Source organism: Lithohypha guttulata (genome assembly GCF_036872675.1).
Source record: "Lithohypha guttulata strain CCFEE 5908 chromosome Unknown scaffold_2, whole genome shotgun sequence".
Lineage (NCBI taxonomy): Eukaryota > Fungi > Ascomycota > Eurotiomycetes > Chaetothyriales > Trichomeriaceae > Lithohypha > Lithohypha guttulata.
In genome coordinates, this window is record NW_027042751.1 from 3,377,414 (window position 1) to 3,399,747 (window position 22,334).

General features: G+C 48.9%; 9 protein-coding genes across 9 annotated transcripts; 3 read left to right on the forward strand and 6 right to left on the reverse strand.

Moving 5' to 3' along the window:
- Positions 1-1,760: 1,760 nt before the first annotated feature.
- Positions 1,761-3,038, reverse strand: SMYD5 (SET and MYND domain-containing protein 5; the record flags this gene model as incomplete). Its single annotated transcript, XM_064897696.1, has 1 exon — positions 1,761-3,038. One exon carries the CDS (start codon positions 3,036-3,038, stop codon positions 1,761-1,763), a length of 1,278 nt encoding a protein of 425 aa, XP_064756646.1.
- Positions 3,039-3,254: 216 nt separating this feature from the next.
- On the reverse strand, positions 3,255-3,828 carry LTR64_003338 (uncharacterized protein; the record flags this gene model as incomplete). The annotated part of the gene is made up of 2 exons (XM_064897697.1): positions 3,255-3,330; positions 3,395-3,828. The coding sequence occupies 2 exons, from the start codon at positions 3,826-3,828 to the stop codon at positions 3,255-3,257; spliced, it is 510 nt and encodes a 169-aa protein (XP_064756647.1).
- An 867-nt stretch (positions 3,829-4,695) lies between these two features.
- vma16 (V-type proton ATPase subunit c'') lies at positions 4,696-5,443 on the forward strand (the record flags this gene model as incomplete). Its single annotated transcript, XM_064897698.1, has 4 exons — positions 4,696-4,753; positions 4,803-4,837; positions 4,890-4,981; positions 5,032-5,443. The coding sequence occupies 4 exons, from the start codon at positions 4,696-4,698 to the stop codon at positions 5,441-5,443; spliced, it is 597 nt and encodes a 198-aa protein (XP_064756648.1).
- A 947-nt stretch (positions 5,444-6,390) lies between these two features.
- LTR64_003340 (uncharacterized protein) lies at positions 6,391-9,318 on the forward strand (the record flags this gene model as incomplete). Its single annotated transcript, XM_064897699.1, has 1 exon — positions 6,391-9,318. One exon carries the CDS (start codon positions 6,391-6,393, stop codon positions 9,316-9,318), a length of 2,928 nt encoding a protein of 975 aa, XP_064756649.1.
- A 759-nt stretch (positions 9,319-10,077) lies between these two features.
- On the reverse strand, positions 10,078-12,182 carry LTR64_003341 (uncharacterized protein; the record flags this gene model as incomplete). Its single annotated transcript, XM_064897700.1, has 2 exons — positions 10,078-10,083; positions 10,197-12,182. The coding sequence occupies 2 exons, from the start codon at positions 12,180-12,182 to the stop codon at positions 10,078-10,080; spliced, it is 1,992 nt and encodes a 663-aa protein (XP_064756650.1).
- Positions 12,183-15,981: 3,799 nt separating this feature from the next.
- LTR64_003342 (uncharacterized protein) lies at positions 15,982-17,170 on the forward strand (the record flags this gene model as incomplete). Its single annotated transcript, XM_064897701.1, has 4 exons — positions 15,982-16,086; positions 16,143-16,309; positions 16,358-16,617; positions 16,671-17,170. The coding sequence occupies 4 exons, from the start codon at positions 15,982-15,984 to the stop codon at positions 17,168-17,170; spliced, it is 1,032 nt and encodes a 343-aa protein (XP_064756651.1).
- A 329-nt stretch (positions 17,171-17,499) lies between these two features.
- On the reverse strand, positions 17,500-18,824 carry LTR64_003343 (uncharacterized protein; the record flags this gene model as incomplete). Its single annotated transcript, XM_064897702.1, has 3 exons — positions 17,500-17,697; positions 17,760-18,004; positions 18,047-18,824. 3 exons carry the CDS (start codon positions 18,822-18,824, stop codon positions 17,500-17,502), a joined length of 1,221 nt encoding a protein of 406 aa, XP_064756652.1.
- Positions 18,825-19,339: 515 nt separating this feature from the next.
- HNT3 (aprataxin-like protein) lies at positions 19,340-20,287 on the reverse strand (the record flags this gene model as incomplete). Its single annotated transcript, XM_064897703.1, has 1 exon — positions 19,340-20,287. The coding sequence occupies one exon, from the start codon at positions 20,285-20,287 to the stop codon at positions 19,340-19,342; it is 948 nt and encodes a 315-aa protein (XP_064756653.1).
- Positions 20,288-21,303: 1,016 nt separating this feature from the next.
- Positions 21,304-22,185, reverse strand: LTR64_003345 (uncharacterized protein; the record flags this gene model as incomplete). The annotated part of the gene is made up of 1 exon (XM_064897704.1): positions 21,304-22,185. The coding sequence occupies one exon, from the start codon at positions 22,183-22,185 to the stop codon at positions 21,304-21,306; it is 882 nt and encodes a 293-aa protein (XP_064756654.1).
- Between the last annotated feature and the right edge of the window lie 149 nt (positions 22,186-22,334).

Below are 22,334 nucleotides of genomic sequence, written 5' to 3' on the forward strand. Positions count from 1 at the left end.
GCTGCCAGCACTTTGATGCTGTCTTTGAGCAGTGCCGCACCAGCCCAACTCCTCTTTCAAGCCATGCAGTCTGTATCACTCTTTCTGACCTGGGCAGCTCCCTAGTAAATTCACGTTTTCGGTAATCTGATTGCGAAATCAACAGATCGTGAGCCAGCTTCCTGTAACCATCAACCACTATATCCAAGACTCATTCTGCTACTCCTCTTTCCTTGAATGTCTTCTTGGCCAGCTATTTCAGTGTTCAAATCGAGTCACAATGCTTGTGTCGACCACTTCCTCGTTTGATTCTTTTGCGTGTTTGTACAGAAACTTTCTGAAAAGCCAACTTAAGACAAGGGTATAGTCGCTTTTGATCGACCATGAAGGATAGCATGTAGTGCACATCCTGCTCAATCCTCTCCTCCGCCCAGATGTGATGTCGATAGAGATCATCCTCGGTACTCAGGGCGAAGGATTGTTGGCGATCTAGGACGTCGGCCTGGAGAATAGAGGAGAAGGTTTGTTGTGATTCTGTGGTTTCGTGTGATGATGCAGGCTGGCTAGTCTTATGACCAGCTCACTTCTTGCAGGATGGCCGCCGAAGATGTGTATTGGGAGCGAAATTGGTTCGTCGTAAAAAGAGATGATCACGAGCCGTGTCTAGACCAGCTCATGTACGATCAAGAACTTGAACTCTCTCTGCGCTTTTTAACCATAGGTAGCATTCTATCATGCTGCCCTCAAGTAGCCATGGCCTTTGCTCTTGCGACCACCGAACAATTGTCGCTGTTGGCCTTCCAGCTCAGTCATCGCTTCAGTGCTCAGGAAGATGTTCAAACAACAATGCATCACATCCATCCTTTCTACTCTGCCACTCCTCTTTCATCGCATTATCTATCCAACTCCCTTCCTCAAGCTCTCGCACGAGACGAGGCGAATGATGAAAAGACATTATTTGCTGCAGAAGGTGATAGTGTAGGACCAACGCAACAGTGACTCACTTCATGTGCAAGCACAGAGGAAGCTCGCCGACGTGCAAAAATGAGAATAATCAGGAAAATCGTTCCTTAGAACGATCTCAGAGATTAAACTGAGAAGAACACTGATCGAGAAGTTAGCCATGGTCTTAAGAAGAGAATGATTGAGGTAGTACTCACGATACTACACTTGATCCTGCGAAGTTGTCAGTGAGAATGTTGGTGAGTTGAGACAGGAAGTCGACGTACTAAGCCCTTCGAAAGTTGTTAGCAATGTGGTTGATGTGGTATGGTACTGAACACTCACAAAAGGCAAACTGTTGTTGTCATTAGCAAAGATCCTGAATGTGGCAGTCGAATTGGAAAACTCACGGAAGCTAGAAGAGAGGAAGCAGGAAACAGAAAGAGAGAAGGATTATATACACCTCCTGCGGGTAACCTCCTCGATTTGGCTTGGCAGCCTTTCCCGAGTGGGTATGGTTGCCTACACTTCCAGGCTCAGTCGTGACTTCCATCTTCACTCCTGCTTGACTTGATGTTCTTTGACACACACAAAGTGGAGTGACCACAATGCGTCATCGGGAGACAATTCCGACAGCTTCATCACTCTAGGAATAAAGGTCAATTAACTGGTCTGTAAGACGTCGTCTTCACCAGAGTTAAGACAAAGTCGTAGAAGTCCAATGCTCTCGCCAATTTCCAATCCATTGTCTAACGTAGTACAGTCGTGCAAGAAGCCAGTAAAGCTTTCTGACAGCCAGCAAACCCTCCTCACATCAAGCTGTGAACGATCGCTAATCATCAGGTCTCTTGTTTTGAGCCAGCGCCCATCATACGCCTGCATACTTCACCTACTGGCAACGATCTATCCATCGCTGTTGGTTTGACGCTGATTCCGTTCCGGCCACTACCACTGCTTAAGAACCTCGACCGTCGATCGTTGTGAGTTATTCGAAGCTGCTCTGCCTGGAGGCCGAAAGTATTTTTTGTGTTCTGCTCAACTTCAACCTTTGAAGGTGCAGGGAGTCTAGCAACCACCTTTGCTGGTCCTCTGGACATGGTGATATCGAGACTCGGGGTTTGCCGCGAAGCTTGTGAGATTGGTCTTGCTCTTATGTGAGGCGAATACGACTGACGATACTTTCGTAGATTGTGAGCCTCCTTCTCTTCTTTGCATCGTGTGCATTTGCAATAGAAGAGCCATGCTCCGTGCAGTCTCATCATTCGTTCTTGGAAGGACATAGCCAAATACTTCTTCGATAAGTAGCTGATAGTGACCTCATGCCCCTCTTGGATGTCCTTCGTCGCTCGAACCTCGCCGAAAGACATCTCTGAAAGCTCGGACTCTGCAGGAAAGCAAGTCCAAGCATATGGATCGCCACATTCGTGTTCTAAGAAGCAAGCGTTCGGGCGACAGCTGTGGTTCGCTTTTGAAAGAGGCGCATGAACCTGTAGACCAAACTTGTTTCCTTCGTCGTCTCGAAGATTGAAAGAGTTGGCGTGAACAATAGCTAGTAGCTGCTCGACCGTGCATCTATTCCATTGATGTTTCAGAAGCTGCACTATTTCGTCTGTCTCTGACTGGTGTGAAGCTCTTATGCCATTTGTGAGATATGCCTCATGTTTGTGCAGTTTTAAGATCTTCTCCATAGCCTCGGATGTGATCCATCCATTCTCTTCCAATAACAAGAGTCGTATGACTGCTCTCGCCTCTGCTGAGGTGGCCTCCAGATCCATTTTGTCGAAATGCTCACACTCGTATTGGTGGAACTCGTCCCAGGCTCTCACCTCACAAGACTTACCACAGTACCAAACTTTGGAGCAGTCAACACATGCGGTCAACCGGATTAATGGGGAAGTTCTTGTGCTGGTAGAATGCACGCCAATACTGAGGTTCGTAGCTCGTTGCGACCCGACAGATGCGAGACAGCCATAGCAAGTAGTAGGGAGTGATTCGGGCTCGATAGCCATGATTATTGGGTATGGCAGAATCATAACGACTTCACCCTTGGGTATGAACTGTCGAGCAAAGAGGCCCTCGCCCTTTTCACCAGCTGAACCGATCTCGACTCGATCCATCTCGGCTGCTCTCTTCTGATCGAAATGTTGGAACGAAGGAAGGTTGAAAAAACAGATAGGGTATTTCACGTTGTCACTTATAGTATAGCATAGAGCTCAGCTAGTCCTGTTGCAATAAGAGTGAAGGTCTGCCTCTTTTCTGACAAGTACTTTCACCCGATATGCCCTGCCCAGTCATCCGGTGAAGGTTTCTTGTTTTCTGTAGCCTTGGTCATATTACTCTTGCTTGTAAAATAATTGCTTGGGGGCGTCGTCGATGTTCAGCCGGGAAAAACTGTCACGGAAAATTCTCCTGAAGTAGATGTACAAGGAGTTGCACAATCTTTGTGCTCGTAACTCGAGGAGTGGAGCCAAACATATTGCCAGTTGCCTCCTCGCTCTCCCGACGAACGTTCAGCCCATGATCCATAGCGCTTGAGTGAACCATGTTGACCCCTGTAGCTTTGACAATTCCGACAATGTTCTGATGCCTTACTCCTCCACCAGGCATAATGGCGATTCTACTGTTGGCCACTGCGACGAGATTCGTTAGCATTTCTTTGCCCAGCTCGACATTCCTGGCACCTCCAGATGTGAGCAGGCGAGTGCAGCCAGAGGTGATAACATCCTCAAGAGCCTGCGTCAAATCATGCACTTCGTCGAAAGCTCGACTGAAAGTGACATCCATAGGCTTCGCAGCCTCAACAAGCGCTCTCGTACGCTCAACATCGACTCGACAACCCTGCTTCAAGACTCCTAGCGTAACGCCAGGTACTCCAAGCTCCTTACATATCCTGATCTCCTGCAGCATGATTGCATACTCGTCGTCATCATATACATGATTACCAGGTCGTGGTCGCACAAGAACGCAGATAGGTATACTCAGCTTCTGCTGAGCCAATTTAATCAGGCCATGACTTGGTGTTGTCCCACCTGTTTCGAGGTGCGAGCAGAGCTCAATGCGATCTGCACCTCCTGCTTCGGCCGCGAGGGCGGATTGGATTGAATTAGCACAAATTTCAATGCATATACTGCTTGTGTTAGTCATCTCGATATACCCTGTTCAGTCTTAAACGGCAGTACTACTGCAGCTAAGACAACCAAAAGCGGGAGCACGTGGTGGTCAACGAAAGCGCGCCCACAATAGCTGTAAAGCGCACGAAGCGAGCGATCACTTTCGCAGACCACCACATGGGAAGAAGTCTAGCTTGACGGCGAACGCGTGTGCCAATTGCAGATAGTTTGAGCACGAAGTGACAGATATCCAGGCTTCACAAACCATTTGCTTGCTTTTCAGCGAGTCTATAGCAGGCGAATGCAAATCTGCTTGACCCCTCATGATTTTGGACTCAGAGAATCCATGCCTTGAGCTACTAAAGTCCCTATCTTGAAGCAGAGGAAAGATGTAACATTCACCAAATGACAATCAGCACATCGACGCAATAGGAAGCGATTACTAGCAGTAAAGTGAGATTTCTAGGGTTGAGTAAGAGTCTCAAGCTGTCCAATCGTGTCTGATAGATCTGTGCCTGCTTCATGGTCAACCGTAATAGTCGCAGCGCAGCTTTGCCGTCATCGAGCTGGTCGATGGTACACTGCCACCACTTCATCAATCGTCCTCCTACAGTCTCGTCTCGCTTTGTGTTGTCGTTGTTTAAACTGCATCCGGCGCCCCAAAATGAGCGTCACGTATGCAACGGGCGGTGCAGTCACCGCCCTCACGATCATCGGCTTGTGTAGGAGAATTACCACTGTCTATCCTTCATTGAAGCTAATGAGGCGCAGATATGCTGTTTAATGGAGAAGGTGAACAGTTCAATGTATGTTGCAAGCAAGAAGAGTAGGAAGAACGCTGCTGACGCCTGTTTCCAGGTTGGTCAGGTCCTAGAAACGATATCGCCGTATGCGTGGGCAGACGTTGGTATTGCCTTGTGCATAGGTCTATCTGTCGTGGGGGCAGCATGGTACACTCTTCTACACCAATTCACCCCAAGAAGAATACTCACATCTGTAGGGGCATCTTCATCACGGGCACGTCGATACTGGGAGGTGGTGTCAAAGCGCCACGGATACGAACGAAAAACTTGATCTCTATCATTTTCTGCGAAGTTGTCGCCATTTACGGAGTCATCATGTCCATCGTCTTCTCCTCTAAGCTTAGTCTGGTCCCCGAAGACCAGCTGTACAGCGGATCGAATTACTACACTGGCTACGCTCTGTTTTGGGCTGGATTGACTGTTGGTATGTGCAACATGATCTGTGGTATTAGTGTAGGAATCAACGGCAGCAGCGCTGCGCTGGCCGATGCCACGGACGGCAGCTTGTTTGTTAAGGTACTGGTCATTGAGATCTTCTCAAGTGTACTCGGGCTGTTTGGCCTCATCATCGGTCTGCTTGTCCAGGGAAAGGCGAATGAGTTCGCTTGAACAGGGTCACGAGCGAAAACATATGCTGGAGACACGATCGATAAACAATAATACCAATGACCAAACGCTATGATATGTGGAGGTGCTCAAGATGGTACGAGCTAAACAACGCTTGTGTATTGCTAAGGGACTCTATGCCGATATTGAGGCTGGTAAGGCAGGGTATTCACCAACAATGAACACCAAAGACAGCCTCCACAGAAAGGGTGGTACAAGGACAGTTAGTACAAGATGCAGCGTCGTGGACCGGATGTTTGGTCTTGAGAAGCTACACAAACAAGCTACAAGCGGGGAGATATCACTTTGAGAGCATGTATTAAAATTAGTATATAGACCTATGGTGGGCGCAATTAAGGGGGATGAAGCTTGGGGTCGAGACATCCTCCGAGCAAGAGTTCAATGACATGATGGGAAAGAGATGCGTTGTATCCTGATATTCTGTAGACTTCCGCAATATTTCGCTCTCTTCCCAACAGAGCAGATGTGGCTTGAAATAGGCTCCGACTCGACAGGGATCAGGACGCCAGCAACGGCCCGGAAAGCTGTGGCAATTGCATGCATGGAAACAGCGATCGGGACGCGACAAAAACGTCACCTCTTTTACAGCAGCTGCACATCAGGACTTGCACGAGAGCATTTTCTCTGGCAGGCTCCAGCCATGTGACAATCCGGTTATGTGGCAGACTTACTGCCAGTCAATCTGGACTAAAAGGCCTCGCTTCATGGGCACAAGAAGCTCCGTTTCGTAAGGCAGCAAGTGTGTTCTTGTCTCGAATCGAAAACATCCGCAGTACCGGGTGCATTACTGGCACCTCCACCACATCCAGCAGAGGCGGTCAGCTCCTCCTTCGCCTTCTTCCAGCGTCGTTGCTTGTCGAGTTTGTTTCAACGGCAGTGTTACAACTCGATCGGCGAGCAGTTGACCACATGTCTTGCGCAGGACAACAATGGCAGAAGGTCATTCTTATGGACCTACCTGTGACCTGTATGATTCCGACGATGACCACCCGGTCACAGACGACCATACTCCTCCCAAAGTCAAGGCGCAGTTCTTTTACGCTTCTCCTCTGCCCATAGACGATCCCTTGTCACCACTGCCTCAAATCAATGCCGAGACACTTGCAAATCAACCACCTCAGCCCTTCTCCTCTCGCGACAATGCTGCTCTCAGTGAGGCCTGGGAGGGTCTGCGTCAACGTCAGGAAGACTTTAACGTCAGGCCTGGCTCACGAGGCCTCACCCGCATGTTCTCCTTTCCCAAATTCCAGAGTGGTCAGGTCCTCACTCCAGAACTGACCTCACCTACCGCCGAATCGTCAAACCATGCCTTTGCTACCGTGCCGGACTTCCGAAGCCAGAGTCGAAACAGTGTACCAAGACGTAAATCCACAAAGAAGTCCTCGAGTAGAAGTCAGAGTCCGGTCATGACCAGAAAACAATCAGAAAGAACTGCACCCTTGCCAAGCAATGTAATCCTCGGAGGAGAGGTTATGCTCAACCAGGAGCCATTAAGAGAGAACGGTACTCGTACAGATACACGAGTGACAGCGGATGAATTAAAGGAAGAGTTGGACTTTGGCTCCATAACGCGAAAAAAGCATCGCTCACCTCTTCGGAGCAGGCGCAGGAATGGCAGCGACATTTCTCCTCCTGCCGAGAACACTATTCCGGAGCACGACGATGCGTCTTCGTTCGACTCAGCCGCAGTACATCCACAGATCGCTCATGAGGCCGAGTCAACTTTCAGTGGTAGACCCTTCGCTCGTGCCCCAAGCACCAGGCAATTCGCTCCAAGATTAAATGGTTCAAGTCCGCTGGCGAGCCCGAGACTAGACAAGTTTCAGCAACAAGAGCCCTTCACCCAAGCACATGAGTCTGTTCCAGCACAGAAGGAAAAGAAGAGAGCTTTCGTGCCTGTGGGCGTCTCGCGTTTACATTTGGTTGAGTTTCCCGATCTTACTATGAAACCTATCTACTGGAGTCCTATCAATGATACCTCGCATGTTATTCGAGCTACGTGGTTCTACAAAGACAGCATGCTTCCTGTTCCTGCTGACGTAGCTAATCGTCTCGAGCTCGGTTATGAAGATATGAAACCATTTTCAGGCACTTACAAGGACGAACTCGATGCTTGTATCGAGCATGGTGCTGCCGCCGAAATGAAAGTTGTTTACAAGCTTTGGCCAGAGGAGAAGCCGATGAGTCGACCTACTTCAGCTCAAATAGACAAACTAGATGGAATTGATGAGACTGTCAAAGAAGAGCTACCTGAGAATGTCGATAATGTTGCTGTCGATCTCAGGATATCTTCTCAATCCAAGAGACTGTTTCAGTCATACAGTGTTGTATACACAGACGGCAAAAACGCTCAAATTCTACGTCCTAACGCTTTACCTTCTGTTGGCAGAAACCGGAAGCCATTGCATGCCTTGAGGAAGGGTAGACAGCTCGGCATCGCTGTGGTTCGAGGATTTGACAGACGGGTATGGGAAAAGTTGCACTCCTACAAAGCCGTAACAGCTAAAGCTGTGCATGCCAAATTTGGTGCTGAGTTGTCCCAGTCAGGAGATGCGGCTACGCGAGCAAGAAGAATGTCTTGTCACGTTTGCAACGACAAGCCTACTAGCTCGAAAGTTACCGATTTGGTTCTAGTCATTCACGGTATCGGTCAAAAGCTGTCCGAAAGGGTCGATAGCTTTCATTTCACACATGCTATTAACGGATTGCGACGTGAGTTCAACGTGGAGCTGGCCAAAGAAAGTGTGAGGGGCAGCCTGAAGGACAACACCGGAATCATGGTACTCCCTGTAAACTGGCGTTTGGGTTTAAGTTTTGACGAGGAGCAGAAGGCACAGGATGCTGAGAACAAATACGAGCTGAAGGACATAACACCAGAAACTCTACCAGCTATTCGGTCGATGATCTCGGATGTCATGCTTGACATTCCTTACTATATGTCTCACCATAAACAGAAAATGATTGCGGCTGTAGTTCGAGAAGCAAATCGAGTGTACAGGTTGTGGTGCAAGAATAACCCAGGATTCGACGAAACTGGCCGTGTTCATTTGGTCGCGCACTCTCTGGGCTCCGCAATGGCCATGGACATACTTTCACAACAACCTACGCATATTCCTCGTGACCTCGACCTAAACAACAATGCACCAAGCGAAACCATTTTCGAGTTCAAGACCACTACTCTTTTCTGCTGCGGCAGCCCAGCAGGCTTCTTCCTCCTATTGCACAACGCCAACCTCATTCCACGTAAAGGACGATACAAACCAGGCATGCAACATGGTGAGGACGAAGCCCAGGGCGTGGCCAGCGACATCCCACATTATGGATGTCTTGCTGTTGATAACTTGTACAACATCATGCACAAAAACGATCCCATTGCATACCAACAAAACTCCTGCGTCGACAGGCAGTACGCATCTCTCCTGGAACCAGCCGTCATCCCCAGCGCGACACAATCATTCTTCACCCGCCTTTCAAGCTCCCTCCGCTACGCCCCAACCAGCCGCACATCCGACGCCTACGGCCACGCCACCACCCTCAAATCCACACGCCCCGAACTCACACAACTCCCCAGTACAGTCGAGCTCGAAACACACAATTTCACACGTGAAGAAATCGCCGAAAAGAGAATGTACCTCCTCAACGACAACGGTCAAATCGATTACTTCCTCTCATCAGGTGGCGGACCACTAGAAATTCAGTACATAAACATGCTCGGCGCGCACAGCAGTTACTGGACCCTCCCAGATTTTGTCAGGTTTCTAGTTGTCGAGATTGGGAGACAGCCCGGACGAGAGAATACGTTGAATGTGCTGAAGGCCAGGAAGAAGAGGAATTATAGACGGGGTGAAGGGATATGAGTGGTGGGCCCTTGCTGTATTTTATTGTTCAAGAAAACAACATCATGGTAGTTTTTGAGCATGTCTTATCTGCATTTAAGCATTTGATACCCAGGTTGCACATAGAAATTGACAAAATTTGATGAATTAGCAGAAATCTAAATTTAGAATTTAGACCTGTGTTTGTTGATTCGAGTGACTGTAGAACAAGTTACGGAAGTCTGGTATGATTTATTGCGACTGCTAACGTGTCGCTGTTGATGGTTTGCAGTTGATTTACCCCGAGCCTCGTTGTTACCATAGCACGATCCCTCTCCAACAGGAATCCTCGTACCGGAGTGGTCGATGTCAGTCAGCCTGCATGACACTAAATATCGCGATCGGGGATTAGAGACAAGGAAATAATCGTGACCACATTTCATCACCTTGTGTATTGTCTTGATGTCTTACAGCTTTGGCTCCTGTTACATCAAGTATGTTCCTCCTACTCCAGCACTTCCAAATCTTCCCAGTTACCTATTGCTGACTCCTGACTCCTCATCTGGTGACAGCTCTGTAGCACTTTTCGTGTCTGTTACACCAGTTTGCTGGGAGCGCTTCACGTTTTCTGTAAGCGTGAAACCGTCACAACGCGATTGTCTCCCTAGCAAGCTCTCTTAACGCTCCTAAAATTCTCTGCGCCTGCATCATCCCTGCATGGCTATATGTCGATCGATCTCTTGCGTCCAAATATGTCCGAGTAGATCGATTAGGTTTTTAGTATGGTTACTCAATATGCCATCAAATCTGCCAGAATGTTAGTATTGTGTTCGCGACAGGAAATCAGAGAACTTACCTCTTCCAAAAAGTGCTCGTTTCGTCCAGTCCATACTAAGCAGTAACCTTGTCCTGAAACTTACACTCTGAGCAAAGTAAACAGAGCGCCAAAGATAAACAGCCATTAGACCTCCACTAAAGCTGAGACCGTTGAAATCAAAGACGGCAGCATTACCAACGTAGGCGAGACTACCTAGATGGTGGTAGTCAAAGGCCTTGTAGACGGCGTCGTCAAGGTCGCCATAGTCGACCTCGTTGGCCTTGAAACCAGGAACGGCCTGAGCGATCTTGTTGAATTTCTTGCCAAGGTAGACACCCTGTTGGTTGGCACGTTGAGCGGTGGCAGGCAGGGAGGTAAGCTTGCTGTCGATTTGCATGAGGAGTTCGTGAAGTTCACCAAAGTCAAGAGTGCCGGATTTGTCCTTGTCGTAAGCCTCGAAAAGCTTGTCCAGTCGCTTTAAGTGGTTGGCTGCTTGTGGAAAGCGTTTACGAAGCTTACCGGCAAGTTCGCGCCACTGAGGGAAGCTGATACGCATCTCTGTTGGGTCTTTTCCCTTTTCCCAAGCCATGCCTCGAAGAAAGTATACCAGATTGTCAGCAACGTTGTTCTGAACAGTGCTGCAGTCACCAATGGCGTAGACATCTCCTAGTGGTGCACCGATGAGTCGTAGATGTGTGTCGGTCTCAAGAGCGTGCTTGTTGTTTTGGTTATCACCTAACTTGGCCGCGAGAGTTTCACTGAATTTTGTCTGAGAAACTCCCGTGGACCACAGGCAGAAACCCATAGGCAATTCTTTTGTAATGACCTTGCCCTCCGAATCTTTCTGACTGAAGATAATCTTGTCCTCTTGCACCTCTTTGACACGGGCATTGGTGAGGACCTCGACTGCATCATGTTCAAATCGTTTCTCAGCGTAAACAGACAGGGCTTCGTCGTAGGTGTTCAAAATATGCGACCTTGACTGGATGACGTGAACGGAGACTTCGTTCCTCAAGATACGAGGGAAAGACCTGAGAAGATCCTCATTGAGCATATCGTAGAGTTCGGCAGCGAACTCAACGCCTGTGGGACCGCCTCCAGATATGACGAATGACAGCAACCGACGCCGTTCCTCGTCGGAAGTCGTGGGCAAGCAAGCCTTTTCCATGTTGTTCAGTACACGTCTCTTGATCATGCGTGCATCTTCTATCGTCTTCAGAAAGTGTACGTGCTCTAGTCCTTTGACGCCATGAGGGTTGGTGGTCGCGCCCACGCTAATGATAAGCTTGTCATAGGGTAGGTAGAAGTGCTGGCGGTCGCCCTTTTCGTCGAAGCCGGCGATCTCAACTAATTTCTCAGAGAACTCAACATCCATGGCTTCACCCTTCAAGAAATGACCTCTGACTCGACTCACGACCTTGCGAATGGGCTCGACCAGAGAACGAAATTCGAGGGTACCAACGGTGGCGGAAGGAAGCATAGGTGTGAAGAGGAAATAGTTCTCGGGCGAGACGACTGTGACATGGTAGTCGTTGGGGTTGAGTTCCTTTAGCATGGCCACACTTCCCCAGCCTGTTCCAAGGATAACCAATTTAGGCTTGTATCGTTGTATCTGCCTATCATCCGTGTCGTCGTCATCGACAAGCACCTCAGCTATGGGCAGGTTCTTCGGACCACCTCTTTTCGGGGACAAGGCAGCTTCGGAGACATTGATCTCCAGCTTTCCATCTGGATGGGTATAGGTAGTGGCATCGTAGGCGAAGAAGGCCGCGATAAGACCGCCTGAAATGAATACAAAGATGCCACTCCAAGCTGCTGTGCGGTAGAGAAAGCGGACGACGCGGTTTCGCTGAGGCAAAGGCGATGAGATGGATGCAGCACGCGTCTGAGTATGGCCAAATGCTGCTGGTGTGAGAATAGACCTCAATGTCCGTAACGGCCGCGTTCTCAGTTGAGATAACACAGTCTTCTTCGCATTCTGGCTCTCCACTAGAGACTTGGAGGATCTCGAGGGTTGTATTCGATGTATTCGTGTGACTGGCGACCTCCGTAGCCCATGATGGACTACGGTTCGAGTAACAGACTGCATGAGTTGAGTGTAGAGAAGGAGGTTTGGCTTGAAGGAGCCGTTCGAGAACCTTTAACGCTGCATAGCTTATCAAGTCCTTGGAAACAGCTGAGTGTCGTGATTCTCTTAGCACTCAAGGATCTAGGAAAAAAGCTTGCAATCAAGTCGTCGCTACACAACAGGAACGGACGATTATCTCGAGCAATTGCGACTAGCGAACAGAGTTCACGTCACCGATGTTCAAAACGTGAACAGACAAGAAACAAGCACCAGGCCAGGCATGACTAGCTCCTTATCTGTGAAATCCAGCGTATCGCTTCCACTTAGCTGCATTTCCGAAAGATCTGAGCCTACGTCATCGAATTCTAGCAGAACCACAAGCTGAAGGAACTGCGATTTGTATGCACCTTTGCTAAGGAACTTACTGTAAGTCTGTGATCATGATTTAGAATGAACAATGTCTGCGCAACACGGAACGACACATTGCCGACAACCACGTGGGTACCACAGGCGAATGGGTCAGAAGAAAATGTATAAAACCGCTCGTAGCTGTTAATTACCACTTCGACTGTGGCTTCCAGTATGAGCCGTAGGATCGTAACCTGATTCGTACTTTACTGGATGCGACCGCCCGTTCGTGACCTGCCGCGGTGTCGGCCGGGGAAGACTTCGACTATAGTACCAATGTATATCTTATCAACAGCCCAGATCCTTTGGGTAATCGTACGTAGCTAGCTTGGTTTTTGCACTCTTTGTGTGCTGGAATTTGTGATATCCTCGTAGGAACACAACTCGCTGAAGATTGCTGAATGACCTGAAAATCGCGTTCCCTCCTGTCTCGTTTTTTGCAGTATTCCTATTCAACGCGTCGTCTATACTCGATCCTCGACCTGCGTTCTCCTCCTTCACGTGCGCAACGCTTGTGTTTGTACTTCGGGTTCATCCTTCTGTTTCCTAGCCGTAGGTACCCAAGTCTTCCCTTGAAGGAAAGCGTCCTGCAGACCCATCTTCTAGCCACCAGGCAGAATTCGCATTACACATACCCTCAATACAGTCATCCTCGATGTCACCTATCATCCGACTGTCCATGTATCCTTCTCAATCTTGCATGCGTCTTCTCTTCCCTCTTCTAGCATTCTTCTATGTGGTTGAAATGTTGGCTCACTCAGCAGGACGTAAACTTCGCAATCGGCTCGAGGGTTCCTTCTGCGCTTCAGGAGGTCATCAACACCAGATCCACTATTTGCGTGCAAACCTCAAGACCAGACTTCATTTATGCATTGATGCCATCCCAGCGGCTTCAACACCACAGTGTCCACAATTCTGAGATGAATTTGGAAGCGTCGAGTTTGTTCTCTTTGTGCTTCAGTTTGGCGTGGCGTGCATTAAGAGCAGTCCGGTAAGTCGTCCGGAAAGTGGTATGACTCTTTTTTTATGTGGGATACACAACCAGAATTGGCATGGGTGAACTGCTGCACTCATTCGGCACCAAGGCGCCAAGCCGCGACGAGCCTTCTGTAGAGAAATGAGTTTAATGTTGTGCAGATCACGATATTCCTGTGGACGGCTGAGATTGAGACTGAATTTGCAAGCTCTTGACCCTATCGACCATATCGACGAGCTCAGCCAAGCGAGCTGACTGGCTAAGAATGCAGATGCGTCCGTGGACCTTTTTCCACCACGGCATGGGTATCATTTCGTTCATCCGATACAGATGATCAGTCCAAGGAGCATTGTACCGACTACGGCCGAGGTCAAAATGTGGCCCGCTTCTGAGGAGAACGCGAGCTGATCGAATGGAGTTGAATCGAAAGGAGTCTGGGCAGGCTGTCCAACGCCTGAAGCTGGAGTGCTTGACCGAGAGAACGTAGAGCTGGCGGAGCTAGATGTTACGGATGAAGAAGTCGAGGTAGAAGTTACTGAGGTTGCCGAAGTACTTGTACCTTCTGTGGTTGATTCTTGCGTACTAGAACTCTCTGTGCTAGAGCTTTCTGTCGCCGTATCGGTTGCACTAGTGGTACTGACACTTGAGGAGGACGATGAACTTTGTGTCGATGATGAACTGACTGTGGTCTTCGTGGATGTCGCCTTCGCATTCGTGGCAGTACCAGTACTAATCGGAGTGGGTGTGGCACTGGCGTATGGACCAGTTGCGCAGAGCCAGTTGCCGAGATCGCCTTGAAAGGCATGTGCTATGATTGTTCCAGGCTTGACCCCATCTGATTGACATGCTCTTTGAAGTGTGGTGGCCAAGCTGTTGAGCTCATTCAGACAATCGCGTGTACAAGTCGCGAAGCTCAAATCTCCAATGGGCGCGAAGTGAACGTTATCGCACTTCTTAATCGGGGTACTGTATGCTTGGGTGCAGGTATTCGAAAACTCGGCAATAGGCTGGAGGTCTGATAGTGTTATATCAGCTGCGGCGTGGTAGGTCAACCAGCCTACAACCAGTAGAGATGTCTTCATTGCGGGCAAAGGCTGTTCGGGTGCTGGTTCGAAAACAACCAGGCTTGTCTCGATATGTCGTGGTATTGGAGCGAAGTGTAGCCCAGCTCTTATAGTGTGAACTTAGGTACCTGACCTGAGTGTAGTAAGAGAGCGGGAGAGAGAGAGTGGAAGTTCCAGATAAGTCTGATCGAACCTGCGATCACTCTGGGACGACAGCACAGTCTATTTTGAGCATGTGCAACAAGATACGAAAGATCACGAACAAGGTAGCGCAGTACTCAAGGAAAAAGCAAACGAGGTGTTGCTGCCTACCGTGAAGCAAGAAGGGAATTTCGTTGCGTGCTGCTCAGACAGTCAACGATCTGGGTAGAGACCATTCTCTCAGCGGTACATCCGAGTTTGCTACGCGTGCGAAGACGCCAGGAATGTGATAAACGGCCCATTCCTTGCGCCAGGGAGACAAACTGCGACGACGCGCCAGGAAAGGAGGCACGGACGACCGTTAGGGCGACTCAAAAGAGAAGAGATCTGAAGCATAGTCCGTTTCAACCACGGGAAGCGGAGGTCTAGCACGGCATTCTAATTGGATCTAGCTCCTTTAGGTCAACTTCGTCAGAAACATGAGTCTGTGGAGTCAGGGGCTACGCAGAAGTGAAAACGGCAAGACTGGTCATTCCTGCCGCAAAGTATCGCGATAGATGGTCATACTAACCAGCAAATTTGTATTTGTCGTTGTTACTTGAGCTGGCGCAAGGAACATGTCGCTGCTGCTTTTCGGTCTCTTATCATATCCAACCTCGGTATTGTGACTTCTTACAAATATCATGTTCTGCCACGAGTTGGTCTACAATTGGCGAATGAGGTGCCTCCTTAGTCAGCTTACTGGAGAGGCTGCATGAGACTCCCAAGAGACTACAACCATACGCGAGATGCCACAAGGCTCGACACATCTTCTAATCCTTGTATTCACCCCTCGTATGCGCACCTCTACTGGTTGTTGACTATGCACTTTGACATCAAGTACAACGAGTTACATTAGTATCAATTGATGGACATGTTCTAATTCGAGAATACTACTGAATCAAGTTATTTCCGTCTCCGAGAAGCAAATCATGCTACGTGTGCGATAAATTTCACAAAAGTTGTACTTGCACCGTAGCTCTACTGCACATGCTCGCAACCTTATCGCCGTGGATCGTGACGTGTAGAAAGCCTTCGAGCTACATCATGCAGCCCGTACCGGCTTACATGTGTGGGGTTGCGAACGTCACAAAGTATATACAAGACAACCGAGTTTGAGAGAACGACATCCAGCAATTTCTAACATATGCAGACAGCGCAGGACCTAGTAACCAACCTCGTACACAAAACCATGCCGTCCAACCTACCAAAGACCTACAAGGTCGCAGTCTTCAAGGAGAAAGGGAGTCCACTGACTATCGAAGAGCGTGAACTCAAGCAACCTGGCGATGGCGAAGTGAGCAATATTACCTCACACCAACACTACAATACAGACTGATACGTGGTCGGCAGGTTCTAGTCAAGGTTCTGGCATGCGGTGTCTGCCATTCAGACGTTGTCGTCCAGCATGCCGCGTTTGGCAATCCTCTTCCGATGGTTCCGGGTCATGAAATTATCGGAGAAGTCGTTGCAGTGCCATCCTCCGAGAAGAAATGGAAGGAGGGCGATCGAGTAGGAGGGTAAGTGCCATCGTTCTCTAGCACCCCGAGTAAGCACTGACTCGCAAGCCCATGGCACGGTGGCCACGACGGAACATGCTCAAACTGTATCAAGGGTCTTTACCAAATGTGCCAGAACGGTACCGTGAACGGTGTTTTCCGTGACGGCGGGTACGCTGAGTACGTGCTGTTAAGAACAGAGGCAGTGGTAGATATCCCCAAGGACGTCGACCCTGCTGAATTTGCTCCTCAGCTGTGTGCCGGTGTCACCGTCTTTAACAGTTTGCGGCACCAGAACATCATGCCAGGGTCTACTGTTGCTGTCCAAGGTAAGCAGAACTCACATCCAAATTATCTGACTGCGTATTGACCAGTACCACAGGTCTCGGTGGCCTAGGACATCTCGCTCTTCAATATGCATCCAAATCCGGCTACCGCACCGTCGCCATCTCCTCATCCGACGCCAAACGAGACTTTGCGACAAAACTCGGCGCCCACGAATATGTCGACAGCTCAAAGGGAGATATCGGCGAACAACTCCAGAAACTGGGTGGTGCATCTTGCATCATGCTCACTGCACCAAATCGGCAACTCATCCCATCTTTGGTCAAGGGTCTGGCTCCGCTAGGTAAGCTGTTGGTACTGGCGGCTATGGACGGTCCGGCGGAAATCGATACGAACGCTCTGCTGATGCAAGGGACGAGTGTGACTGGTTGGCCTTCTGGGCATGCACGAGACTCTGAGGACACGATATTGTTTGCTAAGACGCATGGAGTCAAGTGTATGATTGAGAAGTTCTCGCTTGATCAGGCGAATGAGGCTCTTGAGCATATGAATCAGGGCAAGGTGCGGTTCAGGGGTGTTTTGCTGCCGAATAACTAGAGCGTAGAATATACAGAACCTCTTGTCTTATCAATCGCAATCTGATCATAAATACCTCACATCTTGGGACTTGCTATATGTATGAAGCCATCGATATCGCATGCAGTCTATCTGGCCACGAAATTGTGAGGCAGCCAGGGTCTTGTCACGTTGTCAATCCGGCCTTGATACACACAGTCTTGCCATCCAGCTATACAACACACGCTATCGTCATTCATACGAAACCCGAAAATTATCCCATCAGACCAGCTTGGCTCATCACAAAGTCCGCATGAGCCTGTAATGTCAATGATTACCATCTAAATGCACTCTCTCGGTACTCAGTGCCCCTAGTCTTGCACGTTGACCAGCGGTGAGCCAGGCGGAGTAGGAGGTTGAACCCTCGGATCACTTAGACCGGGATGTCCTTCCGGGAAACGTGGTCCGCCAGCTCGCATTGGAGGTTGCAGCCATTCCTCCGCAATGCTGTACCGTCTCCTGTAGAAATACTCCAAGGCATTGTATACCCAGTTGTCGACATTTGTCTTCTGCACAAGAAAAGTCAGCCTCTTTCACGTGTGGCTGTTGGCCAAGGAGATGTTGAACTTACCGGATTCGCCAGGTGTTCGAGCCCTATTGCTTGTAGTGGAACATCTGGGTCAAGTGGACCCCACTGAGGGTAGTACATCGCCAAATTGTATGTGATGCACGTTGCTGCCCATGCTCCGTAGGCACCAAAGAACGTGCCGCTGTTGGAGTCGTATAGTTGCAAGTCTACTATCCGGCCGTCGTCCAGACCACTGTTGAAGAAATCACTGTACAGAGGAGAGTAGTGCATGAGTTCTAGACCATGGCCTGATTAGTACGAAACACATGACCCAGTTGGGAGAGACATACCGTGTAGTAGAACCCTCGATGAGGTGTAAGTAAGCTCCTTCCGTGAATCTGTGTATCCAAACTCAATGTAATCATAAATCAAATCTCTGTTTTCGTCGACTTCTTCAAAAGTTCGATGTTTGGAGAAGAATTCAGGGCAAAGAACGATCTTATCCTGTATATCCCAACCATGATTCTTGAAAACGTAGGCAGAAATAAGGAGATCACCTTGAGATTGACAGTTGGGATATGGCGGGGTACCATCCGGGTAGGGAGGAGGATCGAGGTAATAGACATGGAGTTTCGGCGTCGTTGGCACGCATCCTGGCATCTTTCGAAGATCGTTGTATTGCGGTGCGCCTAATGCTTGAGCGAGTCGCTCGTACATGTCTAGGACTAGCTGCCATTCAGCCGGATCTGATCTGAAATAACGTTCGACGGGGGAGTCGGTGGAAGTTGGCGTAAACAATTGTTCTCGAACACCTTCGTAAGCAATAGTCACCATTGCTTGCACCTCAATCAGCGCTGTGAGGAAGGCATTCTTGTAATTATCTTCCTGATCTCCAGCATTTTCAACTTGGAAGAACTCTACATAGCTGTTGTAGTCGAATGCTTCTACCTCGGGCGATGCTCGAAGGACGAAAGTATTCGTCGACAAATTCGAGGACTGTTCCTGGGCCTCTGCTCTAGCGGTGCTGACTCGATCAGGTGTAGCGACTGGAGAGATTACGGCTCTCTGGCAAAGAAGCGATATGACAGTCGCCAATGCCAGTGAGGCAACAATTTGTATTTTTGACATAATCGCTCGAGCAAGGAGTCTGATACTCTAGTGGTCAAATCGTTGAAGCTGTACCAGAGATAATAAAGTAGATAACGAAGGTGATGATTTATTGCATCTGCATACAAGTAAGGGTACCATTGCCGTTGGCAGACGAACACATTTACACTTGCACATGCTGTGTCAATAAGCACAAGTACTGACCAGCAAACGGAAAGTGCTATATCTATAGTGCCCTTACTTGTTGGAGAAGAGGAGGCATTGTGCTTAGTGAAGGCGTTACCCAAATTGACTCCAGCTCATGTACGATCCAGCTAAGGATTTTATGTGTTCGCACAGTGATTGCTTAGATCTCGATAGAACATGTATCTGTCAACTTTCCGTCTGGACACTGTCCTTGATTCGGCATCTGCAAGCGCCTTGTCACCACGTTGATGGCTTTTGTGGGGGTCCCAAAAATTCGGACATCTTGATGGGCCAGTAGTTCAGCAGAACAGTCTTAATGAAGTGGTAAGACCCGTAGGACGGTGTAGTGTTCAGATGCTCCTCCACGCATTGTACTCGTCCTCTAAGTGCTCCTTGAGTTGCTTGAACTTATTGCCGAAATTCTTTCCACATCTCCAACATTTCATGTCGCCCTTGACCAAGCTATCTTGCTCGACCTTGTCCATCAGGTTATCGTCCTCCATGAGAGGGAAGTCGTCAAGCGGTATGAAGAAGTTCGTGTTGAAGCTATTGTAGTGCTTCTTATTCTTCAATTTGTCGGAGTGGTTCTCTCCACTCATGATGTGGATGTGTAACGTCGCCATGCTTGGCTGAGCATGTACGCCGATCTTTATTTCAGATCTAAAGTCGCGACCCTCGGGCAACGTCGCGGGCGGGTCATCACCCTCGAGGGCGTCATGGCGGGCCTTACAAGATGTTGAATATGGGGAGACCAGTCGTGAGAGCTCGCTAGCTGCGAGATTGGCAGCAGAGCCTGCTTCTTCACGGATGAGCTGCAGGAATGCCATGTGCTTATCAAGCTTCTGTCGTTCGGTACTGGCCGGACTAAATGCTTCGAATGGAGTGAGGACATACCACTCAGGATCTCGAGGTATAAGTAGAAGATGGACCAATCCTTTGGGAAAAGCATCCCTAATCAGTACAGTGTTCTCTGTGGTACGAACTATTGTGCCTGGCGTACAGGACTCAGGTTGGTGTACGTAGGGTAGTAGACCATTTTGGTAAGCGTGTAGATTGGGAGGCAACGACATAAGTGGACCGTTTGATGGTGTTGACTTGTTGTTTTCTATCTGAGACGCTGTCTTGGACTGCTTCGGTTTAGGTGCCATGAGCTCAGCGAACGCACTTCTTTTAAGAGACCTGGGGCTTTCCGTCGCGTTCGAATTGAGTTGAGATGTCATCGGGACGTCTATGTTCAGACGTGACTCCTGCTGTTTGTTATCTTCGCACTTACTTGGTGAGCCATGACTTGAGGTCATAGTTGGCGAAAACAATGACGAAATCAGCTTGCACAGCAGGTCAAAATCACTGGAGTTGTTTTTGAAGCGCGCTGACGATAATGAAGCATAGGCAAAGAGGTTGACAACCCTGTTTCGAGACCAAAAAGCTCGAAGAGGATTTTCTCACCAAAATACTGCACTGTCACAACATTTTGTTCATTTCCAACAACCCTACAACTATCACAGAGAAGACTTCGGCGTTGCCACGAAGAATTAAGCAACAGCTCGCGGACACTCTGGTTTAGACGCGTGGTCACAGTGTGTGCAGCATGGTTTCACTCAAGATCAGATCGAGTCGATGCACGGTAAACAAACGTGACCTCCACCGCATTTATTATGGCAAGAATCCCGAGCGACTCGAGTAGCTCTTCGTCCACGACCCGCGCCGTTACCCGAGTAGAAACAAGCTATCACTCTTGACGCATTCTTGACAAAAAGCTTGCGTTACGCAAATGACCTTACTTTGCTTCTTGTGGCATGCCCATCAGTTAGCTTTCGACAACTGAGTGCTTGACTTCAGGCGCCTGCTCGAGATGTGTTCACAATTGAGCTGCACCGATGTCGAGAGATGATACTAATGAGGTGCTGTAAACTATAGAGCCACAGGTCATGGGCTGAAAAACCACGGCAGTGAATCCTAGGTCGCGCAAGAGGGTGTCACAAAAAGTGCAGTGCAGCAAATACATGCTCTTGATTCCAGCTTGTAGTCACTGACCTTCAACCACTCACAAGCTGCAACCTGGCTGTAACCGAATGCAACCGAATGCTTACGCGCTGTCAGGGATGTCAAACTCTGTGGACCTGATTGTTCTTCAGCCGAACATCAATAGCCCTTACGCTGAGCTGAAAGAGGGATTCGACGGACAGCTGAAAACTAGAGATTTGATGGACTAGGTCTAGGAGATTGTCTCTTCTATTTGGGGAAAATCTATGGGAACGTCAACAACAAATGCAAAGGGTTTGATACGAAAAATTGCCGCTTAGTGGTTGGGACCCTACTCAATCCCGGTCGGTCTCTGCTCCTGCGACAAGCTCATCTTTCGATTGAAGACATTCGTGGGTGGTCTTCTCTGCATCTCCATCGAGTTCGTCCTATGCCTCTGTAGGCCCTCCTCAGCCACATTCCTCACACTCTTTGCACCTGACCAGATTTCTTTCGTCTCCTGTAGAATTAAAGACCAGTCTTTGAAGGTAGTGAACGGAATACCTTCTCGTTCACAGTATACGATCAGGTCGTGGCCTTCTTTGGCAAACAAAAGATCGGTTTCACGGGCAGCAGATAGATCCGAAACACCATCACCAGCATACAACAAGGTCGGCTTGGAGTCTTCTTCTGGCATTGCAGCAATAGCATTTGCATATGGGCGGATCGTGAGGGACTTATCATGTCCGAAAGAGCTGTCGTCGTGGAATTTGATGTTCCAGCCCTTCACCTTTCCTAGATCGTTCAATGGCGGGATCGGTTCAGCCTCATTGGCAATAATCTCAATATCCTTCATCAGGTCCTCGCCCAGGAGTTTGTTTAGCAACGCCGCAATGACTGGCACCATACCACTACTCAACACAATAATGGGCACTTTGTGCTCCTTCGCCCACAGCACAAATTCGCGGAAGTGGGGATCTAGCGAAATATTCTGCTCGAGAATCGCAATCATTTCAGTCAGACTCACTTTCCAAGAGTCGATCATCTTCTGGAAGCCGTCACGGAAGGAGTCGACACCATCGAGGATGAGTTTGTTGCCCGCGCGGCGCTGCTGAAGGCCGAACCCGTGATTGTCGGTAATGTAGTCATTGGTGTCCTGCATAGTAATAGTGCCATCGAAGTCTGTGAAGAAGATGACCTTGGGCTTTTCGTTCAAGGTGTTTGGGAACGGCATGTTGGTCTCGTGCTTGATGCTGGTAGTGCACTGTATTGGAATTGATCACGACAATAGGCATGCACAAGGTAGAGGTCACAGAAAGGAAGGAGATAGTAAAACTTCCTCTCAACAACTATATCTCAACCTTGGCTTCAAGTAATCTATAT